At 38.2% G+C, this 20,252-nt stretch overlaps 1 protein-coding gene across 1 annotated transcript in view; it reads left to right on the top strand.

The window, feature by feature from the left end:
- Window positions 1-1,883: 1,883 nt before the first annotated feature.
- Window positions 1,884-20,252, top strand: part of CRMP1 (collapsin response mediator protein 1) — a gene marked incomplete in the record, with an annotated part of 46,029 nt that continues 27,660 nt past the window's right edge. Inside the window, 1 exon segment of the mRNA XM_072406456.1 lies at window positions 1,884-2,576. Within this exon segment, the coding sequence (XP_072262557.1) occupies window positions 2,214-2,576 (363 nt within the window).

Here is a 20,252-nt window from a genome sequence, read left to right as displayed (position 1 = left end):
AGGATGTTGGGAAGGCTGTCTCTGGACACAACCCACCCACTCTCCCATTACAGGCGTGTATTGGAATCATGACGTCACTATGGGGGGAAGTTTCTTCCCCTTTGAGCGACTCATGGCTCCCTGTGCATGCGCTGTCTGGAGTCCATAAATTTAGTGGTCCCTGAAGTCCAAAAGTTTGAGGACCACTGGCCTAGAGGATGTCTTGGCCCACCAGGCTCAGATTCTTTAACCTGGGTTTTATATAATCCACTGGACTCAGATTTCACATGTAGGGTGAACTTGTCTTCTTCTAGAAGCTTGTTCTGTGCACTTCCTATGACTCTTGGTGCATCACCAATCAGATTCAAGTGCAACCAAGGAGTCTGTAGTGGTTGTGTCTGGGAATATTTCCACTCCAATACAAAGAGAGCCCCAGATTACAAACAGAAGAGAGTTGGGTTCACAGGTACACCACAATGCCTGGACGGAGAATGTGATAAGAATGTAACCTGTCATAAATGAGCTTGGACACAGACAGGTGGGTAACAACTCCTGGGTGCACAACAAAATGGTTGGCTGTTGGAGGATTTAAGACATATAGATGATATAAGGAACAATAAGGGATGACAACTCAAATATCTATATATATTCTGATCCTGTACATGATTTCAACCCATACATGGCATATATTTTTACGGACATCAGACTGTCAACTTTTTTGATTGGGCATCAGCCCAATGTGAACTGTTGCCTGGGAAGTATTAAAACTATTATTGTTATTATAATATATTAATAAACAGGATTTTTATGGCGCCAACACATTACCCAGTGCTGTACAATAAATAGGGGTTGCAAATGACAGAAGAATACAGACAGTGACACAGGAGGAGAGGACCCTGCCCCTAAAAGCTTACAATCTAGGAGGTGGGGGAATTAACACACAATAGAAGGGAGATATGTAGTGGTGGGAAGTAGTGAGGTTTTTAAAAGACCAGGGGTGTCAAACCCAAATACACAGAGGGGCCAAAACTAAAAACTTACACAAAGTCGTGGGTCAACCTTTAAATTTATTGAAAAGATTGAGGAATTTTTTGCTTCTCATTAGATATAAACCCTTTTCATATTGAAACAAAGAGGTTTTGATTCACATTCAATCTGGAACAAGCTTATAATAAAGAATAAAGAAAGGCATAAAAAAAATGTATTTTATTTAAGAAAAAATCTTATGCCTCTTTCTATATTTGTAGCCTTCTGAGTTAAATTTCAATGGTAACCTTTTTGCACAGGCTAACAATAATAATACCAATATTCCTCTATGAAAATCCATCCATTCAAGTCCATGCCTTGGAGTAGCAAGGAAAAATACAGCTGAGGGGGAGTGCTGGAAATGCCAGACGCGGCCAATGCGGGGCTAAACCTTATGAGTGGCCCACCGCTGGAACTCCCTCTTCATTGAAATAGTGCCGCTACTAAACTTCCCGGCATTATTTGCCACATAGGCAGAGAGCCCGCTGGTCTATAGACGCGAGTGATGTCGGGAATTGTAGTAGCGGTGCTATTTCAATGCAGCAGCGGAACAGCTGCAGTTCATATTTAGGATTCCAAAAAAAAGGACAGATTTGGCCCCTGGGCCAGAGTTTGACACCCTTGCAAAGGACAGAAGAAGACGGGTAAGCAAGTTTGAAAAATTTGGGTTTGAGAAAGTAGGAGCAAGCTGAATAGGATGAGGAAACCATTCCAGCGAATTGGAGCAGCTCTAGAGAAGTCTTGGAGCCGTGCGTGTGATGAGGTTATGAGTGAGGAAGTCATTAGTAGGTCATTGATGTAGATTTAGCCTGACCTATAGGCTCAGCTCTCTTCTCAAGCTAGCAGTAGTTCAGGAAGAGGAGGGACACATCTGTCTCCTGTTGGTGGGAGGTGATGTAAAGCTACATAGAGGCTTTTTCCTAGAGGTGTCCCTATAGAGCAAGGCAGTGCCTTGTGTGAATGAGTAAGGACTGTGTTGTGTCTCCCTTGGAAGCAGCAGAGCCCAGCATCTGCCATCTGATGTCCATGTGCTGCAGATCTGCTGTCATCTACCTCCAGGATAGTGAATGCACATTGCACATTTCTTGCTGCTAACAATAGGGCTGCTGGTGTGCTCGCCATACAGACACCGCACTGCTGCATTTTATATGATCATCATTATCCTCAGCAGCAGCTCATCCATCCAGACACAGGGCTAGGGCTGTAGCATGGCAGCAGAGAGGAAGAGAAATTGGAATAAAGAAGATGATCTCCCCGTGTATCTGGCCAGACCTGGCACCACTGCCCAGACCCCCCGGGTGAAATATGGGGGCATGTTCGCTTCTGTGGAGGGCGCCTATGAGAATAAGACCATTGATTTCGATGCATACAGTGTGGGGAAGAAGGGGACCCGCACCCCCAGGAGCGGCAGCAGGCCGGACATGGATGGGGAGAATTTCAGTGAGACAGCCAGCGATGTGAGTGAGATCTCCGGCTCTGTCATCAGCTCCCCCGGGGAAAGAGAGGAGCGGAGCCCCGGTATAGAGATCAGATACACCGCCGGCAAGGAGCAGGGCGAGGACAATGGCAAGGTACAGCTGGGAGAGGCTGGGGGGGCTCTGCACCAAGGCTGGGGGCAAATCCTGCAATGCCTCATCATTATTACCCTGCCAGGATGGGGCATCACATGGGCACCTAGTGCTGGATTACCAGGCACAGCATGCTCTGCCAGCATGAGAGAGCATGCTGGGAGTAGTAGTTTCCTCTACCTCTGTCTTCAGGCTGCGCATATTGATTAGGATGCTTCAGGCCTTTCTGATCATATTCTATCAATCCATTTCTAATGTAATATCTACATATGTATGTCTATCTATCATCTAATTTATATCTGTCCGACCCATCATCCATCCATCTATTCAAACTTTGCAGGGGCAAATCCTAAAATATCTATTATCCATCTATCCATCCATTATCAATCTATCCATTTATTTATTTATTTATCTATCTATCTATCTATCCATCCATCCATCAATCTATTATCTATCTATCCATTTATCTATTCCATTCTATCTATCCTTCCATCCATCAATATTATCTCCCTATCCATCCCTCTATCCATCTATCTATATCTATCCATCCATATACCTACCTATCTATCTATCTATCTATCTATCTATCTATCTATCTATCTATCTATTCAATTCTGCTGCTCATTTGAATGAAATATCTACAAATGTCTATGTATCTATCTATAGATCTACCTGTCCTTGTCATTCAAATTATATTTATTTATTATATGTCTATACATCAATCCATCAATATAAACTTCCAGGGGAAAATCCTTTTAATATCTACATTTGGCTATCTCTCTATAGATCTGTCTGTCCTTGATATCTAATTTATGTCTATCTGCCCCACTATCCATCCAAACTTTCCAAGGGCAAATACTAAAATCCAATTTATCTATCCATCCATCCATCCATCTATCTATCTATCTATCTATCTATCTATCTATCTATCTATCTATCCATCCATCCATCTATCTATCTATCTATCTATCTATCTATCTATCTATCTATCTATCCTTTTAATTTCTACATTTGCCTTTCTATCTAGATCTATCTGTCTGTCTAGATCTGTCTGTCCTTGATATCTAATTTATGTCTATCTGACCCAACATTCATCCAAACTTTGCAGGGGCAGATCCTAAAATCGTTCCAATCCATTTTCTATGACATATAGAGCTGTCATATCCATATGCTTTACATGGGTAAATCCTAAAACCTTGGACTCAATTTTATGACAATATGGAGTTTATCTCTCTCTCTCTCTCTCTACATATCTATCTACCAAAGTATCATAACATCTCTATAGGTGTCAAATTATACCAAAATGTTTGGGCACAGGAGCTCACAATCTATTGCAATTTTGCATCTCCATTCAATGTGTTGATTCTAAATGCAATCTGTAGTGTATGGTGGACAGTATTTAAAATAAATTTGATGCATGTTTGTTGCAGCATGGCCTAATGTGAGAATGAGATATACTGCAAGAAGTAAATATTGTGGATAAATGTAGTGATTGTTTATAGAATTCCAGTGAGATTATTTGTTTGTTGATGTAAAATGTATCAATATTAAATAATAAGAAGGTGGATTGTCATTGCTCAGCCCATAATGCGGCCTGATAGACAGCAGTCTGGAATGAATGAAGGTATTGAATGTTGCTGCAATCATATTTTCTCTGGAGCACATTTTACAGTGTTAGATCACTGAGATTATACTGTGTGAGCCAATATTTAAACAGAGGTTGGGGTTATGGGGAGCAGTAACCCTTTCCTTGCCGGATCAGTGTGGTAAAGGGTGCTGGGATACTTTTTTTTAGTATAACAAAGAGGTGGTGAGTGTGAGAGGCCTCCTGTCTCCTATTCCCCACTTTGCTTTCTGTCCCAGCACACTCACTTTGCATGTTAATGTCCTGGAGTCTGCCAAGTTGGGACCGGATTACTGTATTTCACTGCTCAACATGCTGACATGACTGTTATTGTGCAAATGGGAGTTCAGAAATACCACATACAGGCCAAGGAATAATAACTGCTATGGAAAAGGCAGTCCATATAGTGATTTAATAAATCATAGCATACATACAATATGAAACACAACTTTTATGACCTGCAATACAATGCCGGCAAAAGTCAAAATTTCCTGCCCCCCAGAGGGCACTTAGCTGTTGCCCGAGGCACAACTTTCCCATAACCTGATCCAGCAAATGACAAATTAGAACTGAGCAGAACTTTTATTATGGCTGTGCTGGTGTAAAATGAAATACTGTACAGTAAAATGTAACAAAACAAATATGATGAGGGTGAGATGTGTTAGATGTTTTGCAATTCAAAGTGTATCTAATCTAAGAAATAAATGTAATGTATAGCAGTTTACTGGTTTTAGGTGTGGCGACTGCATTGATACTCTTCATTTTGTGCTATTTTGCTTTATTTTCACTAGTTGGTCCTGCAAATATTATATTACCTTAGTCTTAGTGTACTACATATATGAAGGTATAGTTTTGTCACTCAAAGATAGGAAGTGTCTAAGGACTACAGAACACAGGAGAATAGGGAAGAGTTGGTAACAATATTTGAGATTTAAGTACAACTTAAACTTCAGCTTACTACAAAAGAATATTGGCTCATTGGCATTTTTTTTCGGACATATTTAACAGATGTAACAAAACTTCTAGTGATGTATTTAACTGGTCAAATAAGCAGATCATTGAATTTAGAGGTAATTTACTAAAGGGGTTAAGGTTTATCACTTACCAAGGTCAATTATCACCTTGCAGAGGGTAAATCATTTAGTTTAGTGAATGGGGTAAAATGCTTTGTAAATTGTACCCAATCACATGGAAAGAAATCTAAAAAAAAGAAAACACATTTTCCTTGTTTATGTTTGGATGATTAGGTCAGCAGAGCTTCATTTCATTTACTAAGCTAAGTGAACTATCCCTTTCAAAGAAATAATTCACACGGCAATTTGTAACAGTCATATTCTTTAGCAAAATCAACTGCACATAAAATAGCCAACAAACAATAAAATATTTTTTTACAAATATACAAGATTTTGTGAATTTGTATATTTGAACTCATAGAGGAAAGTGTCTGGAGCACTAAAGGGGATTGGCTGACTAATCAGCTTTACCCATAATGGGCTCAGCCAGCTAGCCTTGGACAGGCCAGTGGGTGACCTGCAAACATATAAACATTGTCACAATCTGCAGTAAGTAATTGGATCCTGCAAACATTTTATAGGCACATTTTAGTGCTAAATAATCCAGGTCTGACCCCTATATATCTTGCTGGAGCTGATGTTACCCCACTAACACTCTTATCAGTCTATTGTTTTGGCTGATCCAACAGATTACATGGTTTCACCATGTTCAGCCTTAAAAAAAGTTACTATGACACAACCGTTATTTGCAGACAAAAACCTCAGGTTTCATTAATAGAAGTCTGCCGGAGGATATTAACAAACTGCCGATAAATCCAAGAGAATATGCTTAGGGCCAGAACATTTCTGCTTCCCCCATTTATGCATCCCACCCCACATTTATTTCAACCAGTGGCTCTACTCAACGTCCCAAACATGAAACCATGTAACACTTTATCCATCGTGTGGCTACCTTTCCTGAAAAATGTCCCAGCACACATACTAGTTTGTCTGAACAAAGATCTTATTTAATCTTTCTACTTTCTAGGTTATAAGCAGAGTTTTGTTTGTGCGGATATATGGTAAGCCACACTTCCATGTCAATGTAGCACAGAAATGTGTGATTTCCAGTTCGTAACAATCTGAGCGTCCAACCTGGAGCTTATATGGCAATGATAAATTGAGAGGGGACATGACTTGGGGTAGCTCCTTCCTTCTTAGAAATACAGCAACATGCAAGAAGCCTAAATATACTAAAGGCAATTTACCTGAATAGTAACTGAATTTTGTACAAGATCCACATCGATCAGGCAAATTTTTGTTTCATAAATTCCTAAGTATTCAAGAATGAAGTCTTAAAGATAAAGCTGCACTTGGCTTTCTGGTCCTTAAATAGGGACACCAGGATTACTATAGGGATATTTGTCTATGGTTTATGGGAAGTTAAATTGGAAGTACAGGAACTACCTGTACATTTAATCCTACAAGTAATATATGTACAGGTATGTTTATAAATTGTATGTTTATAAATTTACATACCCTGGCAGAATTTGTGAAAAATGGGCCATTTTTTGAAAAATATTAGTGATCACACAGAATTATTTTTTTTATTTAGGGAGTGTGCTCAGACAAAACAATTTTATATCATACAATGTTGTGTCTCCGTTACAGTGAAGCCATCCAATTGACCTGATCAAAAGTTTACATACCCTTAAATGTTGGGCTGATATATACACACAAGTCGGCAAACAACAACGTCAATATCATTTACCAGCACATTAACAAGATGAACATACTTATGTATGTTGCCTAATAATGTGCTGGTACTTTTCGATAATCCAGCCACCAAACTGGGAAAAAATGACTAAGAAGAACCTAAAATCCAAATAGGATGGAGTGTAGTAATCTGTGCACAGGACAAATAATTGAAGCTATAGTTAGAAAGGACTATAGCTGAAATCCTGAGAATGTGACTTTTATCAGTTCTGCTTTAATAAAAGGATACTTTTCAGGAAAATATAGTCTTTATCTATATTTATGTTTTTTGGTTAGCACTCTGGCCTTTGCAGCACTAGGCCCCAAGTTTGAATCTTGGCCAGGACACTATCTGCATGGAGTTTGTAGGTTCTCCCCATGTTTGTGTGTGTTTCCTCTCACATTCCAAAAACATGCAGTTAGGTTTAATATCTTCCCCCGAAAAAATTGACCTTAGACTGTAATAAAGACCTATGACTGAGGTAGGGGCATTAGATTGTGAGCTCCTTTGAGGGACAGCTAGTGACATGAGTAAGGACATTGTACAGCGCTGCATACTATGTTGGTGCTATATAAATACTCTATAATAATAAGTACAACCTGTAGGCTCTCCATCTTCTAACAAGTGAGAATGATATTAAATAAGGCGTCATCTCGATCATTGCTGATCTCCTAGTCACAATAACAGTTGCTAGGTAGTTTTTCTAATCTTCCAGCTTCAATATTTGCAGACTGAATGAAAGGTGAGAAGTCAGCATACTTGTTCTTGGATAGTAACGCTTAGTAAGTATTGGCAGCCAGACCGTTTACATTTGCAAACATTAACGCTAATGGAACAATTTCAGACAAACAAAAACTACCTGACAGATGTTAGACTTACCAGAATCCCCGCTTTCCTAATAACTCTTTATAGGCCTAATACATTGTTTACAAACCTGTCAAGGATTCCACAGCCGATTCAGAAGTGCTTTGGGACCAGGACATTAAACTACAAGATCACGTGACTATGGAGCTCACATTAATACTTCACCCCCACCATGGCGAATACACAAATCTGTTGTTTGTAAGGTGCCTATTTTCTGGCTTTGCAATCGTTTTAGGTTATACAGGTGATTACATTTAAATTGACAGCTTAAATGTAATTCACCAGTATATTTTCATATAATAATACAGTAAATGCGCATGGCACCAGTGTCACAAGGCACAGTTGGCAGGTAAAGAATGGCACAAGCTCTTTGCCTGCAGACTAATTCTGTCTAATTGAAACTTCATATTCCCTCCAATTAAACATGGTAGTGATGAGGGAGGGTGGATGAATCACTCTTTTAACTCATTCTATATGTGTAAGTTTAGGTTTGAACTATTTTTAATATAGCTATATGAAATAGACAAGTAATTGTGTGTGTGTAGAAGGACAATTGAGTGCCAGGTCTTCTCATCCAACATCAGTACCTGACCTTACAAAGGCTCTTGGGCCACAAATTCATGTGGAAACCATTCACAAAAAAGGGAAAGGCTTATGTGTATATATATATATATATATATATATATAATTATATATTTATATATATATATATATATATATATATATATATATATATATATATATATGATTTCAGAATTGATTTTCCTACAGTACATAAGCAAATACAAAACTTCAATGTCAATGTATTGTTAGCATGTTGTAATCAGGTATTACTAATTTATCCATGTGTGTATTATCTCACCTGGATAAATCAATGGGCAGCAATGTCAGCATTATTTTGTGCCCCTTTCTATGTCCCCAGTTTCATTCCCAGGTATCATAGTTCCTCTGAGCCAGGCACAGCAATGTGCATAAATACATGGTAGTGATTCTACTTTAATCCTTCATCTTCCCCTGCCAAGTTGTTGCTGATTCTGTGCCCAAGCCCATAATTACTTTTTCCTTTTGCATGCTTCGGATTATACACAGTGCTACCCCTAGAGACAACTACAATACCTGAGTTGTGGAGCAGTGACTATACACTATGCCAACATATTTTATCTCACTTCAATAGTTCCTCTAGATATCTAAGTATGGCAGTTTTTGGTTTCAGTTGTTTGCAGCATTCTCATATTTGGCCCCAGTGTAATTCATAGTGTGTGCATGCAAATAGGGGAAAAATAATACTTCACCAGGAAAATTAATTTATCCCCTGATTAAAAGTTATTAATGACTAACCTTGAAGTAACCCCTAAGTATAAACCTAATCATAGCTGCAATCCCCTGGCTCTAATCCCACCCAACCCTTTATACACTTACTAACCGTTTAACAATACCCCAACCAAAATTAAAGTGCGATCCAAACCCCAGCTATAGATTTATTATCACATGTCTATTCTCACCTACTTGCATTGGAGTGCCAATCTTGCTTATGGTGCTGGCCACAATACCCAACCTCTTAATACTAACCCCTCATCACACCTACTAACCCGTTAACACTAACCCTACACAACAACAACAATTACACATATCATAATACTAACACTAACTAACCCTCATGACACAAACTTAAGCAGGGTTAGGAGAATATTGTTTTGTTTTATAACTGACAGTCACCTCACTAAAATGACATGCTATAAATATTGTCTGCATGGTGTCAGTGTGACAGTCAGTGTCTCTATCACTATATAGTTTGGGAAATTATTTGTCTTTTCTGACTAAGCCAACAATATTATAATCTCTTCCAAGTACAGTTTCCTCAAATATTTAAATGGCTTGTCATCGTAATAACTGACAGTGTAATTTTTTTGGACAACAGCATTTAGATATTGTTAGAAAGAAAATAATCGACTTGTCACCTGTAGCTTGTTCAGGCTTTTTAAAAAGATACTCCCCCTTCCATACTTATATATACCATCACCATACTACCGCCATTACTGTATTCTTGTCATGGCCCATAGCACTGTCTGGTATTCAGCGGGAGAATGTGTCTTTTTCCTCACACAATACATTTGGCTTTCCCTGAATAGCCAAAATAACCAAACAACCAAAGTCAAATACCAGGACACAGCGGGATTATGTGACAGATGCAGGATCATGGATGAGCACTGTTCCCAGATGGTGCAATGTGGAAGGCATGGTGGTGCCAGCAACAGTGATTCTGGTGTCTTGGAGGAGAGATAACAAATCTATTCTGTGACTCCACAAAATCTTTCGGTCAATGAATTGCAGTCATTGTCCATTCACTGCAACAAATTTGTGGATATTCTATGACTTGTGGAAGCACCAATGTGTATAAGCTATGAAGATTCCTGGTAAATGATCTTGCAGCTCTTGATTCGAGTCAGTGGTGTGATTTTACATTAATAGAAGATAGTTATATTGGCAAAACAAGCTGAGATTACGCAGATTAGCAGTCCTGCATTGCAAACAAGGATTGTGAGAGGTTGCCCATATTCCAAAGCAAAGGACGGAAAGTATTGATGGGTGGGGGACCAAAAAATAAGTTTATGTAAGTTTATCCACTCTTTTTTCCCCCAGCCAAATGACTATAATTTAATATTCATAACCTATACATTTATATGGGTCCGCTGCATAGGTAAATGTAACTACAATCCAGAGTGGGGCTTTGCTTATTATCTTGCAAACTTTAGATATTCCTTTAAAGCTTTAAAGTAAAGATAACAGAGACTGTTGATCCAGGGAACATCTGATTGCCTCATGGGATCAAGATGGAATTTTTTTTCCCCTGTTGGAGCAAATTGTACCAGGATTTTCCTTTGCCTTCCTCTGGATCAACTATGTCTATAGAGTTTTATCTGGGATGTTTATTTCCATGGTGGTTGAACTTGATGGACGTTTTTCAACCTATTTGACTATGTAACTTTGTTCTCTGTTACAAACAGGAATTAAATCTCTTGGAGAAATGGTTCCTATGGTAAATTAACTCCTCTTTTTCTTTTTAAAGGGACCCTGTAGCTCACTTTGCTGCGTAGATATTCAGGGTTTAAGCTTGACATCTAGCTCAATTTATCTTCTTTATCATTAGCAAATGCAAAGTTTTATTATTGACATTGCCACTCCCTAATAGACATAGAAAACACAATTTGTGGTGAACCACTGATTTGTGGGACTTTTGAAGCCAACAAAAACAAAAATGTTTTAACATATGACAAAACTTACTTTATTAGATAACATTAAAATGTCTTAAATATAAAAAACATGATTAAAATCATTCATAAAAACCTAGACACGCCTATAGGGGTTTCTCTTATAGAGTAAGCCCAATTCTCTTTCTACGCGTTTCTCGGATATAATATTCTTCCTCAGGAAAAAGGAAACCTACAGTTAAAGAAAATACAATGAATTCTCAATTAAACATGATATTATTATTTCCTAAATATTAATACAACACAACAAGATCCTTGCTTATATACAAATAGATATGAATTTTATTAGATATCTTGTTTAACACCAGGTACATTTATATCTATTTTATAGATATATCTATAGAAATTTTAATGCTATCTAATAAAGTTATGTTAAAACAGGTTTTGATTTTTGTTGGCTTCAAAAGTCCCACAAATCAGTGGTTCACCACAAATTGTGTTTTCAATTTATCTTCTTTTGAAAACATTTGCAAGGAAAATTACCAAGCTATGACCATTTGAGGTCCAGTATTAAACACTGCACACACATATACAATGCACAAAGGGGTAAACCCTGTAAAAGCACCTTGTAAGCACCCAGGACATACATTACTCCGTATGCCATACAACCACCCCCTTCCACCAATGACCCTGTTTTATTAAAGTTCTCCAAGGCTGGAGAGGATACACTTTCACCAGTGAAGCTGGGTGATCCAGAAAACCTGGAATGGATCTGGTCCACAATTGAAATCATTTGCTTACAAATAGCTAATGACTTTTAGGAAATCCATTCCAGGTTTTCTGTAAAACCCAGCATCACTGATGAAAGTGTATTGTCTCCAGCCTTGGAGAACTTTAATAAATGAGGGCCTCTCCAACAGTGTGGCTTCAAGCCTTTTGTTCTGTGTTTTAGGAGCAGGGTCAGTAGATCCTGTAAGAATGTATCACCTCATTCATAGATACACTGTAACAATGTTATTACATTTTTATTTATTTTTCTGTTTCTCCTTTGATCAGCCTTTACATCAAGCTCAAATAAACCTGTAAGCAGACAAAATAAATAAAACTTGTCCTCATTTAATCTCTTATTAACCTAGATATTCTGAATAAGACCTGTTTCTTCCTCTTCTCAACATCTATTATTTTGTGTATTTTTAGTATATGTATTTAATTTGCTTTTTTAATATATTTATTTTATTTACAAATTTGAACATTTTCATATCATTATACAGGGAACAAATGGAGGCTAAAATATTTACCTTTTTGAAATAACATAAATTAATTTAAAACTATTACTGGACATTTTTATTATTTTATTTCTTCTTATATAAAATAAAGAAGATAAATACATTTTCATCACCACATAAAATCATTTTTTTTGCCCTTTTCTTCAAACAATCAAAATTTACATTATGTACTATTTAGGTATAATTAGTAAAATAAAACTATAGCAAAAGCAATAGGGCTATTGATAATATGTAAAAATTCATAGGACTGTACTGGGAGTATTGAAGTAGCTAAAAAGTGCTGTTAAATCATGAGAGAAGATCTAAGGTTTCAAAGCCAATTTTAGAAGTGTGATTTGTTGTTCATTTGCCCAAATAACCTCTAAGCAATAGATATTAATTGCTGAAAGTAGTGATTAGTGACTAAACAGATGGACTAAATGACTCTTTAGAAGAAAAAACTTGTCACTGCCCCACAGATGGCTAAGATGTATAGGCTTTGAAAATCCCATCTGTAAATGGATGGAAACTGGCTTAAATACCATATTCAGAGGGTAATGAATGATTCATACGCTGAATTGTCTTAGCTTTATCCTATTTTTATAACAATATTTTGTAATATATAGCTGAAAAGCATGGAAAGAGAATTGTCAGAAAATGTGTTAAATAGTATCACATCCTAATATTAGGAAAGTTTTGAACAACGATACAGGATTTTTAAGTTTCAACACAATATCCTCAATAATATCCACAATATCCTCCTGTACACTCTTACAGCAACTTTATTAAATACTCATGTTCAACTTAATGTTAATGCAAATAATAAATCAGCCAATCGCATGGCAGCAACTCAGTGTATTTGATGACCTGCATCAAAATGGGGAAAAATATGATTTAAGTCAGCGGTCACCAACTGGTGGTCCGGTGGAGAAAAGTTTGGTGGTGCACAGCTCTGGCCAGTGTGCCCCCAAGCGGGATCAGGAGAAGGACCCTGTTGGGGGGATGCACCGACCAGAGTTGCAGACCATGTTCCCCCTATGGATCGCAGGCTCAGGGAAGTGGGCGGTTGTTTCCAGAGCCAGTAAATTTAGTGGTCCATGGGTCCGAAAAGGTTGGGGACCGCTGGATTAAGTAAATTAAAGCAGACTGGTTTGATTATGTAAGAAACTGCTGATCTGCTGGTGGATTCACACACAACCAGGACTGGTGTACAGAGAATGATCTAAAAAAGGGAAAATATCCAGTCAATGTCAGTTCTCTGGGTGAAAATTGTTGATGCCAGAAGGCAATGGATAATGGCCAGACTGGTTCAAGCTGATAGAAAAGCAACAGCAACTAAAATTACCACTCGTTACAACCAAGGAATGCAGAAGAAGATCTCTAAATGTACAATACATCAAAGCTTGAAGCAGATGGGCTACAGCAGGAAGAGACAATACTGGGTACCCCTGTTAAATGTGTTTTATTGTATATAATAACTATATACAGTATATAATAAATTCTCTTGGAGGAGAGCAGAACTCTTTACCCTTACTGTATGGACAGAAGAGGGAAAGTGTTCTTCCTGCACTAGATACAGTACAGTAAGAGGATGTTGTCACCTTAGAAAAGATATAGAAATAAAGAGGAACAAATCTGGAAGAATAACTAATGCAACCATATCTAAGGACTGATAGATTAAAGTGCATTTTTTGCTTTGGTCATGATCAAGCATGATAACAGGTCAGCAGCTGCAACCTATAGACTTATAAACTATCTGATCTCTGTGTCTACTTTCTAGTAATACCAATGTGTATAATGTAATTGCTGTTAGACTGATACAATATCAGTACTCTGTAGCTGCCAGCCAATTCTATTTGGCTGTGTGTCAGAATACTAGAAACCCATGCACATGCCTCCTCCACATTGTCTCTTTTGCATGAAAAAGGGAGGGGGATTAAAAAAAAACAGAGGCACTTTCTAGCACCATCATTTCCATGGACAATAAGCTATCCTATGCAATGTCCATGCAGTGCTGTGACTGCAGATGTATATGTGTCACCTGAGCCCAGCCCTTCCCTATCACTGCAGTGGCTCAGTTGGGATCTAACATATATCTGCCTGGTCTATGTCATCCCTTCTCTTCTATGATTGGCTGCTGTTGCTGCTGCTTGCTGCTCATGGTGAGAATGGGGGAATGTTCAGTAAGCAGAGCCATGCAATGATCGCCATCCGCCTGTAGGTGGAGCTGTGAGCGATCTCCCGGGGAGGCTCTTCCCTGCTTCGCTGCAGCCGATCAGGTGGCACAGACATTTATTTTTTAATATTCTATTTATTTTTTGTGCGAGCAACTTCCAGATAATATTTTCTACTACTACTTCCATTACCGGTGCCCGATCAATCATGTCTTACCAGGGGAAGAAGAGCATCCCGCACATTACGGTAAGGCATTCAGCACCAGGCGCTGTCCTTTGTTATCCTGCCTGCATGCATTGCTGGGCTCAGGATGAATGGGGGCAGCAGCTGCCCCACTGCGGGCAATAAATGTGACAACAGGGACATCCATTCACCCACACCTGGGGCATTATATCCCATTGTCCTGTGCATGGCTCATCACATACATATATATAGAAAACATATAAAAACTGCAATAATCCAGCATTTAATATTTCCATGCATGCTTTTATTTATTAAAACCAGAATTGTTTATTCTCACAATGGCAGATCACCATTGTTCTCTGCACTGATTGCTGCCAAATATATTTTAATTTGCATTAGGATTGATAAGACCTGACCCATCATAATGATAGTTCAGTGGCTTTTAAATCTTGTAAAAGCAGTGGCTCCTTTAATAAAGAATGAAGAGCAGACGCCATGACAGAGACAACACCCCCAGATCTATTCTTAGTGCCACCAAGGCATTGATCAATAGGAGCATGCAGAATGGCTTCCACACATACAGTGGCGGAACAAGGCTGTCCCTTTAAATCAGGTCACTGTGATGAACATGGATGACACAGGAATACCATTACATGGAGATAAAAGAGTCCGACCGCCTGCATTGTATTGTCTGCTTTGTGGGGTAGTGTCACTGTACAATAATATTCTTCATTATTAAATGCTAACAATTGTGAAATTATTACAATGATCATTATCTATTCTATGGTCACATTGCACAAATAGTTCATATCATTATTAAATGCTAACAATTGTGAAATTATTACAATGATCATTATCTATTCTATGGTCACATTGCACAAATAGTCTATAAGAAAATATAATCACATTGATACAAAAGTTGCATTTAAAAGCCAATGCAAATATTTTGAAAGCTAATGTTATTATTAAACAGGATGTATATAGTGCTAACATATTACGCAGCGCTGTACATTACAAATGACAGACAGATACAGACACAGGAGGAGGAGAGGACCCTGCCCCGAAGAGCTTACAATCTAGGAGGTGGGGGAATTAACACACAATAGGGGAGAAGATACCATCGTACAATATTATTCTTCATCATTAAATGCTCACAATTGTAGAATAATTACAATGATCTCTAACTATTCTATGATCACATTGAACAAATAGTCCATAATAAAATATAATCACATTGATACAAATGTTTCATTTAAAATCTCATGCAAATATTTCAATAGGTAATAAAACATTGTCAGTGTTTGTAGTTGTGTCACAATGTCATACAATGAAGAATGACCTTATTACTTGTCCGTGACCTCAATATGTCCAGGTAAGTAGGTCACCAGGAGCTCAGCATTGTATAGAATAATAAATAAAAGTATTATTATTATCATTAAAGAGGATTTAAATAGCGCCGACTGTACGGAGTGCTGTACATGAAATGTGGATTATAAGGAAGCAGGGGTGTTTCTATTACATGTCGGCTTTCATTTTCTATCCTGCGTAGGGAAAGTGAAATTTGTCATCTGATTGGTTGCTGCTGATTGCGTGCTGCGTTTTTTAAACATAGTGATTTGTATGATTGTATACAAATGTGCGTTACTTGTCTTTTTTTTGTTTTTAGATTCTAGATTAGATTTGTTGGCAATGCAATACTTTGGCTCTGATTTATTAAAGCTCTCCCAAGCTGGAGAAGATACACAGTGAAGCTGGGTGATCCAGCAAACCTGGAATGGATTTCCTAAAAGCCATTAGCTATTTCCTAGCAAATGTTTTCAATTCTGGACCAGATCTATTACAGGTGTGCTGGATCACCCAGCTTCACTGATGAAAGTGTATTCTCTCCAGCATTGAAGAGCTTTAAAAAAATCAGACAATTTGTTTCCTATTAGATAGATAAAGCTATGTTTTTACAATTTGGAATGGAAAAGGTTAATTATTGTGGATGTAATTTTAACCTTATGTCCTGTCCTAGTGACACCCCTGCAAGAAGTAAGGGGATCTGTTGTTACTCGGATAAGAAGCACAGACAGCAATGTGTCAGATGTATTTGCCTATTTTGGGGCAGAATACAAGACAAACAGCTTAAATCACAGTTTAGACACAGATTTATATTTTCTGTGTTATCTGTCATTGGATTTTCATTTTCTTCAGCCATTCTTGTTATACACAAACCCTTACAAGTCAGGTGATCCCAATGCCATGTCATAGTTTGGCATTACCCCTTTCTCCCTCCTTAATAAATGGAGGTGATCATACATATTTATTGTCCAATGAGCAGCTGGGGAGTGGGGTGGTGACCAAGAAAGTGATGTTTGTGAACCAGGACACAAGTGTGTCATTTGCTTTGATCTATAGTGCAGCAGAGGTGTGTAAATCACAATCATTGAACAAAAATACCAATGCTTAGGTGTGTATAAAACACATGAGGGAATACATACTGTTCACATAGCAAAGTGAACTATCCATTTGCAAAGGATACTTTACTTAGCATAGTAATATAGATGCAACTCTGCTGATTTCAACCATCCAATCATGTGCAAGGAAAATACTTTTAATTTGCAAAATGCATATTACTGCATGTTATGCAAAGTGATCACTACATTCACTAAGCTACGTGAATTATCCCTTGCAGAGTAATAATTCACCTTGATAAGTTAACAGCTTAGATTCCCTTAGTGAATCAGCCCCTTGTGTTTAGCTGTTTGGTGGGTTCAACTTTTATTTAGATCTCACCAAGGTGTCGACTTGGATTGGGTATCTTTATATGTCCCGTTAGCACCCTTGCATGGTGGTAAAGCATGGTAAATGCATTGGTAGTGCTGGCACTGCATCATAATATCTTTCCAATGTCTTATGCATGGCTTTGTGTGCATGGTGGTACCTTGGGCTGCCTATGCAGATGAATGGAATGCTCTAATGCAAGACGTGTAGGCTTTGGTGCATTTAACACACTATTGAAGACCGGGCTGGTGTCAATTGACCCTTCAATGGTTACTCATAACTTCATTTTTGGCTTTGTGGAAACATCTATCAAAAAAAGGGGAAAATTTTTTTACCTGTTCACTAATCACTCTGATGATTTTAACCCCTTAAATGATGGCAGTTTTCAACCTTTTTAACATTGGGAAACCCTACTATAATCCCCACTATAATCCCAGGGAACCCCTACTATAATTACTATAGCCACAGCTTGCAGTAGTGTGATGGTCATTGGGAAGAATGCCTCTTACAATGCTTGGCAGTTGGAAGATTGTCACCCAAAAAGATCATTGGTGTCACAAATTGCTCAGGGAACCCCCAGCAACCTCTGGAGGAAGCCAGGTTGAGAAACACTTTGCCATGGCACATATATATGTTCTCCCCAGCCCCTTTGGGCGCACCACCTGGCATGTTTCAGTAAGCAGCCGGGTGTTTTAGGCTGGTTATTCAAAAGTTGCGTCACAATTCAAGGGCTGCCACCCGCCTATAGCTTCTTCCCATCCAGGGTACAAAATACTGATGGTACAGTGACATCTAAGAGGATTTTGCTAACGCCTCTGGGTTGCCTATATGAGATGAAGGATTTGTCCACCATTCCTGGGGTTGGGTGTCCAGTCTGTCCAGTCGTCATGTATAAGATCCATTCATTGCGGCCTGATACACACAAATTACATGAAAGACCAGGAAAGAGATGTCATGTCAGCAGTAATTATTGATGTACCTGACTTACTTGTGATTCTTTATTTCTCCAGCTTTTATGAATTTGTTTGGCCCTTATAGTTTCCCTAGCATGGAGGAAGCATTCTTGCTGGTGTCAGCAGAATTTCTGCTTTTTGTATGGGAGCAGCACATATCACGCTGCATACAAAGCAGCCTTCAAACAGCTCAAGTGTCCCCGGGGTGCTCAGCACTGTTTTAACAACTATTGGCTGCATCGGCATAATTAAATCCTCTCCTTGTACTGTACAGACAATAGGTTGGCATTAATTATACGGGAAAATAATTATTATTCGGTCATATTTTTAAGCTGAAAAGTAGATTTTTAAACTAATATATAAAGAATGATGTAAAGGGAAACTTAATACATTACAGCTTTGTCTTTGCAGAGCCATCTCAGATAATGGTGACAATTACACATTAGCAGACCAACTTATAAATTCAGATGATCTCTCAGAGGACAGCAGGGGAAAATATTTTAAAGTTTGCTTGATCAGCCTGGGTATTTTTTACACTTTTAATTATTTTTTGTATTGCCAAAAAATGCCACTTGCATACTGACTTAAATTCTGACTCTTTTCAGAGTGCCTATTTGCTGGTTTCCCATAGTGCACTGCGGCTGCTCCCACCGGCCATTGTACTACTACAGGACAGAGTAGTACAGTAGGGGTGGGAGGAACCGTGGGGTGGAGGGACTACAAATTTAACACTCCTAGGGGTATTAAAATTGGAAAAAACTTCAAACACCGCTTTTTCTGCAACAGAGCAGTAATTGACAGCTCACATAGCAGGAGCGGTGTATTGCTTGTCTCTTTTGCAGGGGACACATATTGTTTTTTTTAGCAACAACTCAAGAAACTAATAAAAAAGAGATAAAAGAGATAAAATGTTTATTTGAGATAATTGGGGTTAATATGGTTCATTCACAGCTGGAGAATCCTGATTTTTAAAAAGTAAAATTATTAGAGAATTATTATTAAGCTGTATTTTTGGAAGAAGTACGGAATATTTTCCTCCAACCATTGGGCACACTTCTGTTCTGGCCAACCAATGGGGACAGGTCTTTCTGTTTTGATGACCTACATTTTGCAGAACATCAGGGGCCGTATGTAAAAAATGATCAGTGTACACAAAGACTGCAATACATCACACCACATGTGTCTGTTTAGATATGCCATCTATTAGGAAATTGATATAGATTATGCCTTTGACTTACTTATGTCTTCCATCACTGAGTAAATGTGGTTTAGAAAATCTCCACTGGTCAGTAATGTCTTATTGATCATTTGTATTTTATTTATTGCATGACAAAATATTTACATGTCTGGGTGCACTATAATATTTTATTTCAGCTTTAACTATACCAGTGCCCAAGGACACCAGACACTTTATATGTGCACACATTACAATACATTATCACCTTGCTGGATGGATCATTCCATATGAGCTGTCATGACACTGACAAAACACGTGAAGCCCAAGTCTACGATTAAATGGGTAGCAGTTTTGTAGATCTAAAAAGATGTTAAATGTGTCTGTGCCAGCATCTTGCTTAATGTGCCAATGACACTTCCCTGGCACTGAGAAGACCCAACTGTCCTCGTTACGGAGCTTGTTCTGCTCGGCTTCCTTTGTCTATAAAGATGAATGATGTACCCACTGGGATGGAGATCTCTCCGGAGAACAAAAATGTGCAACATGCCTTTCTGCATAGTATTGTGAAAATGCGTAAACAAAATCATAATGGTATGTTCTACATATATATATATAAAATGCATCGTCAACAAACATAAGGGCACATTTATCAATGGTGCAACAATTTTTGCATTTTTTTAAGTTATTACAGTCATAAAATATGACACATTGAAGA

The sequence above is a fragment of the Pyxicephalus adspersus genome, chromosome 3, assembly GCF_032062135.1.
Source record: "Pyxicephalus adspersus chromosome 3, UCB_Pads_2.0, whole genome shotgun sequence".
Taxonomy (NCBI): domain Eukaryota; kingdom Metazoa; phylum Chordata; class Amphibia; order Anura; family Pyxicephalidae; genus Pyxicephalus; species Pyxicephalus adspersus.
Note: the sequence above shows the minus strand (reverse complement) of the source record. Positions and strands in the feature narration are given on the sequence as shown.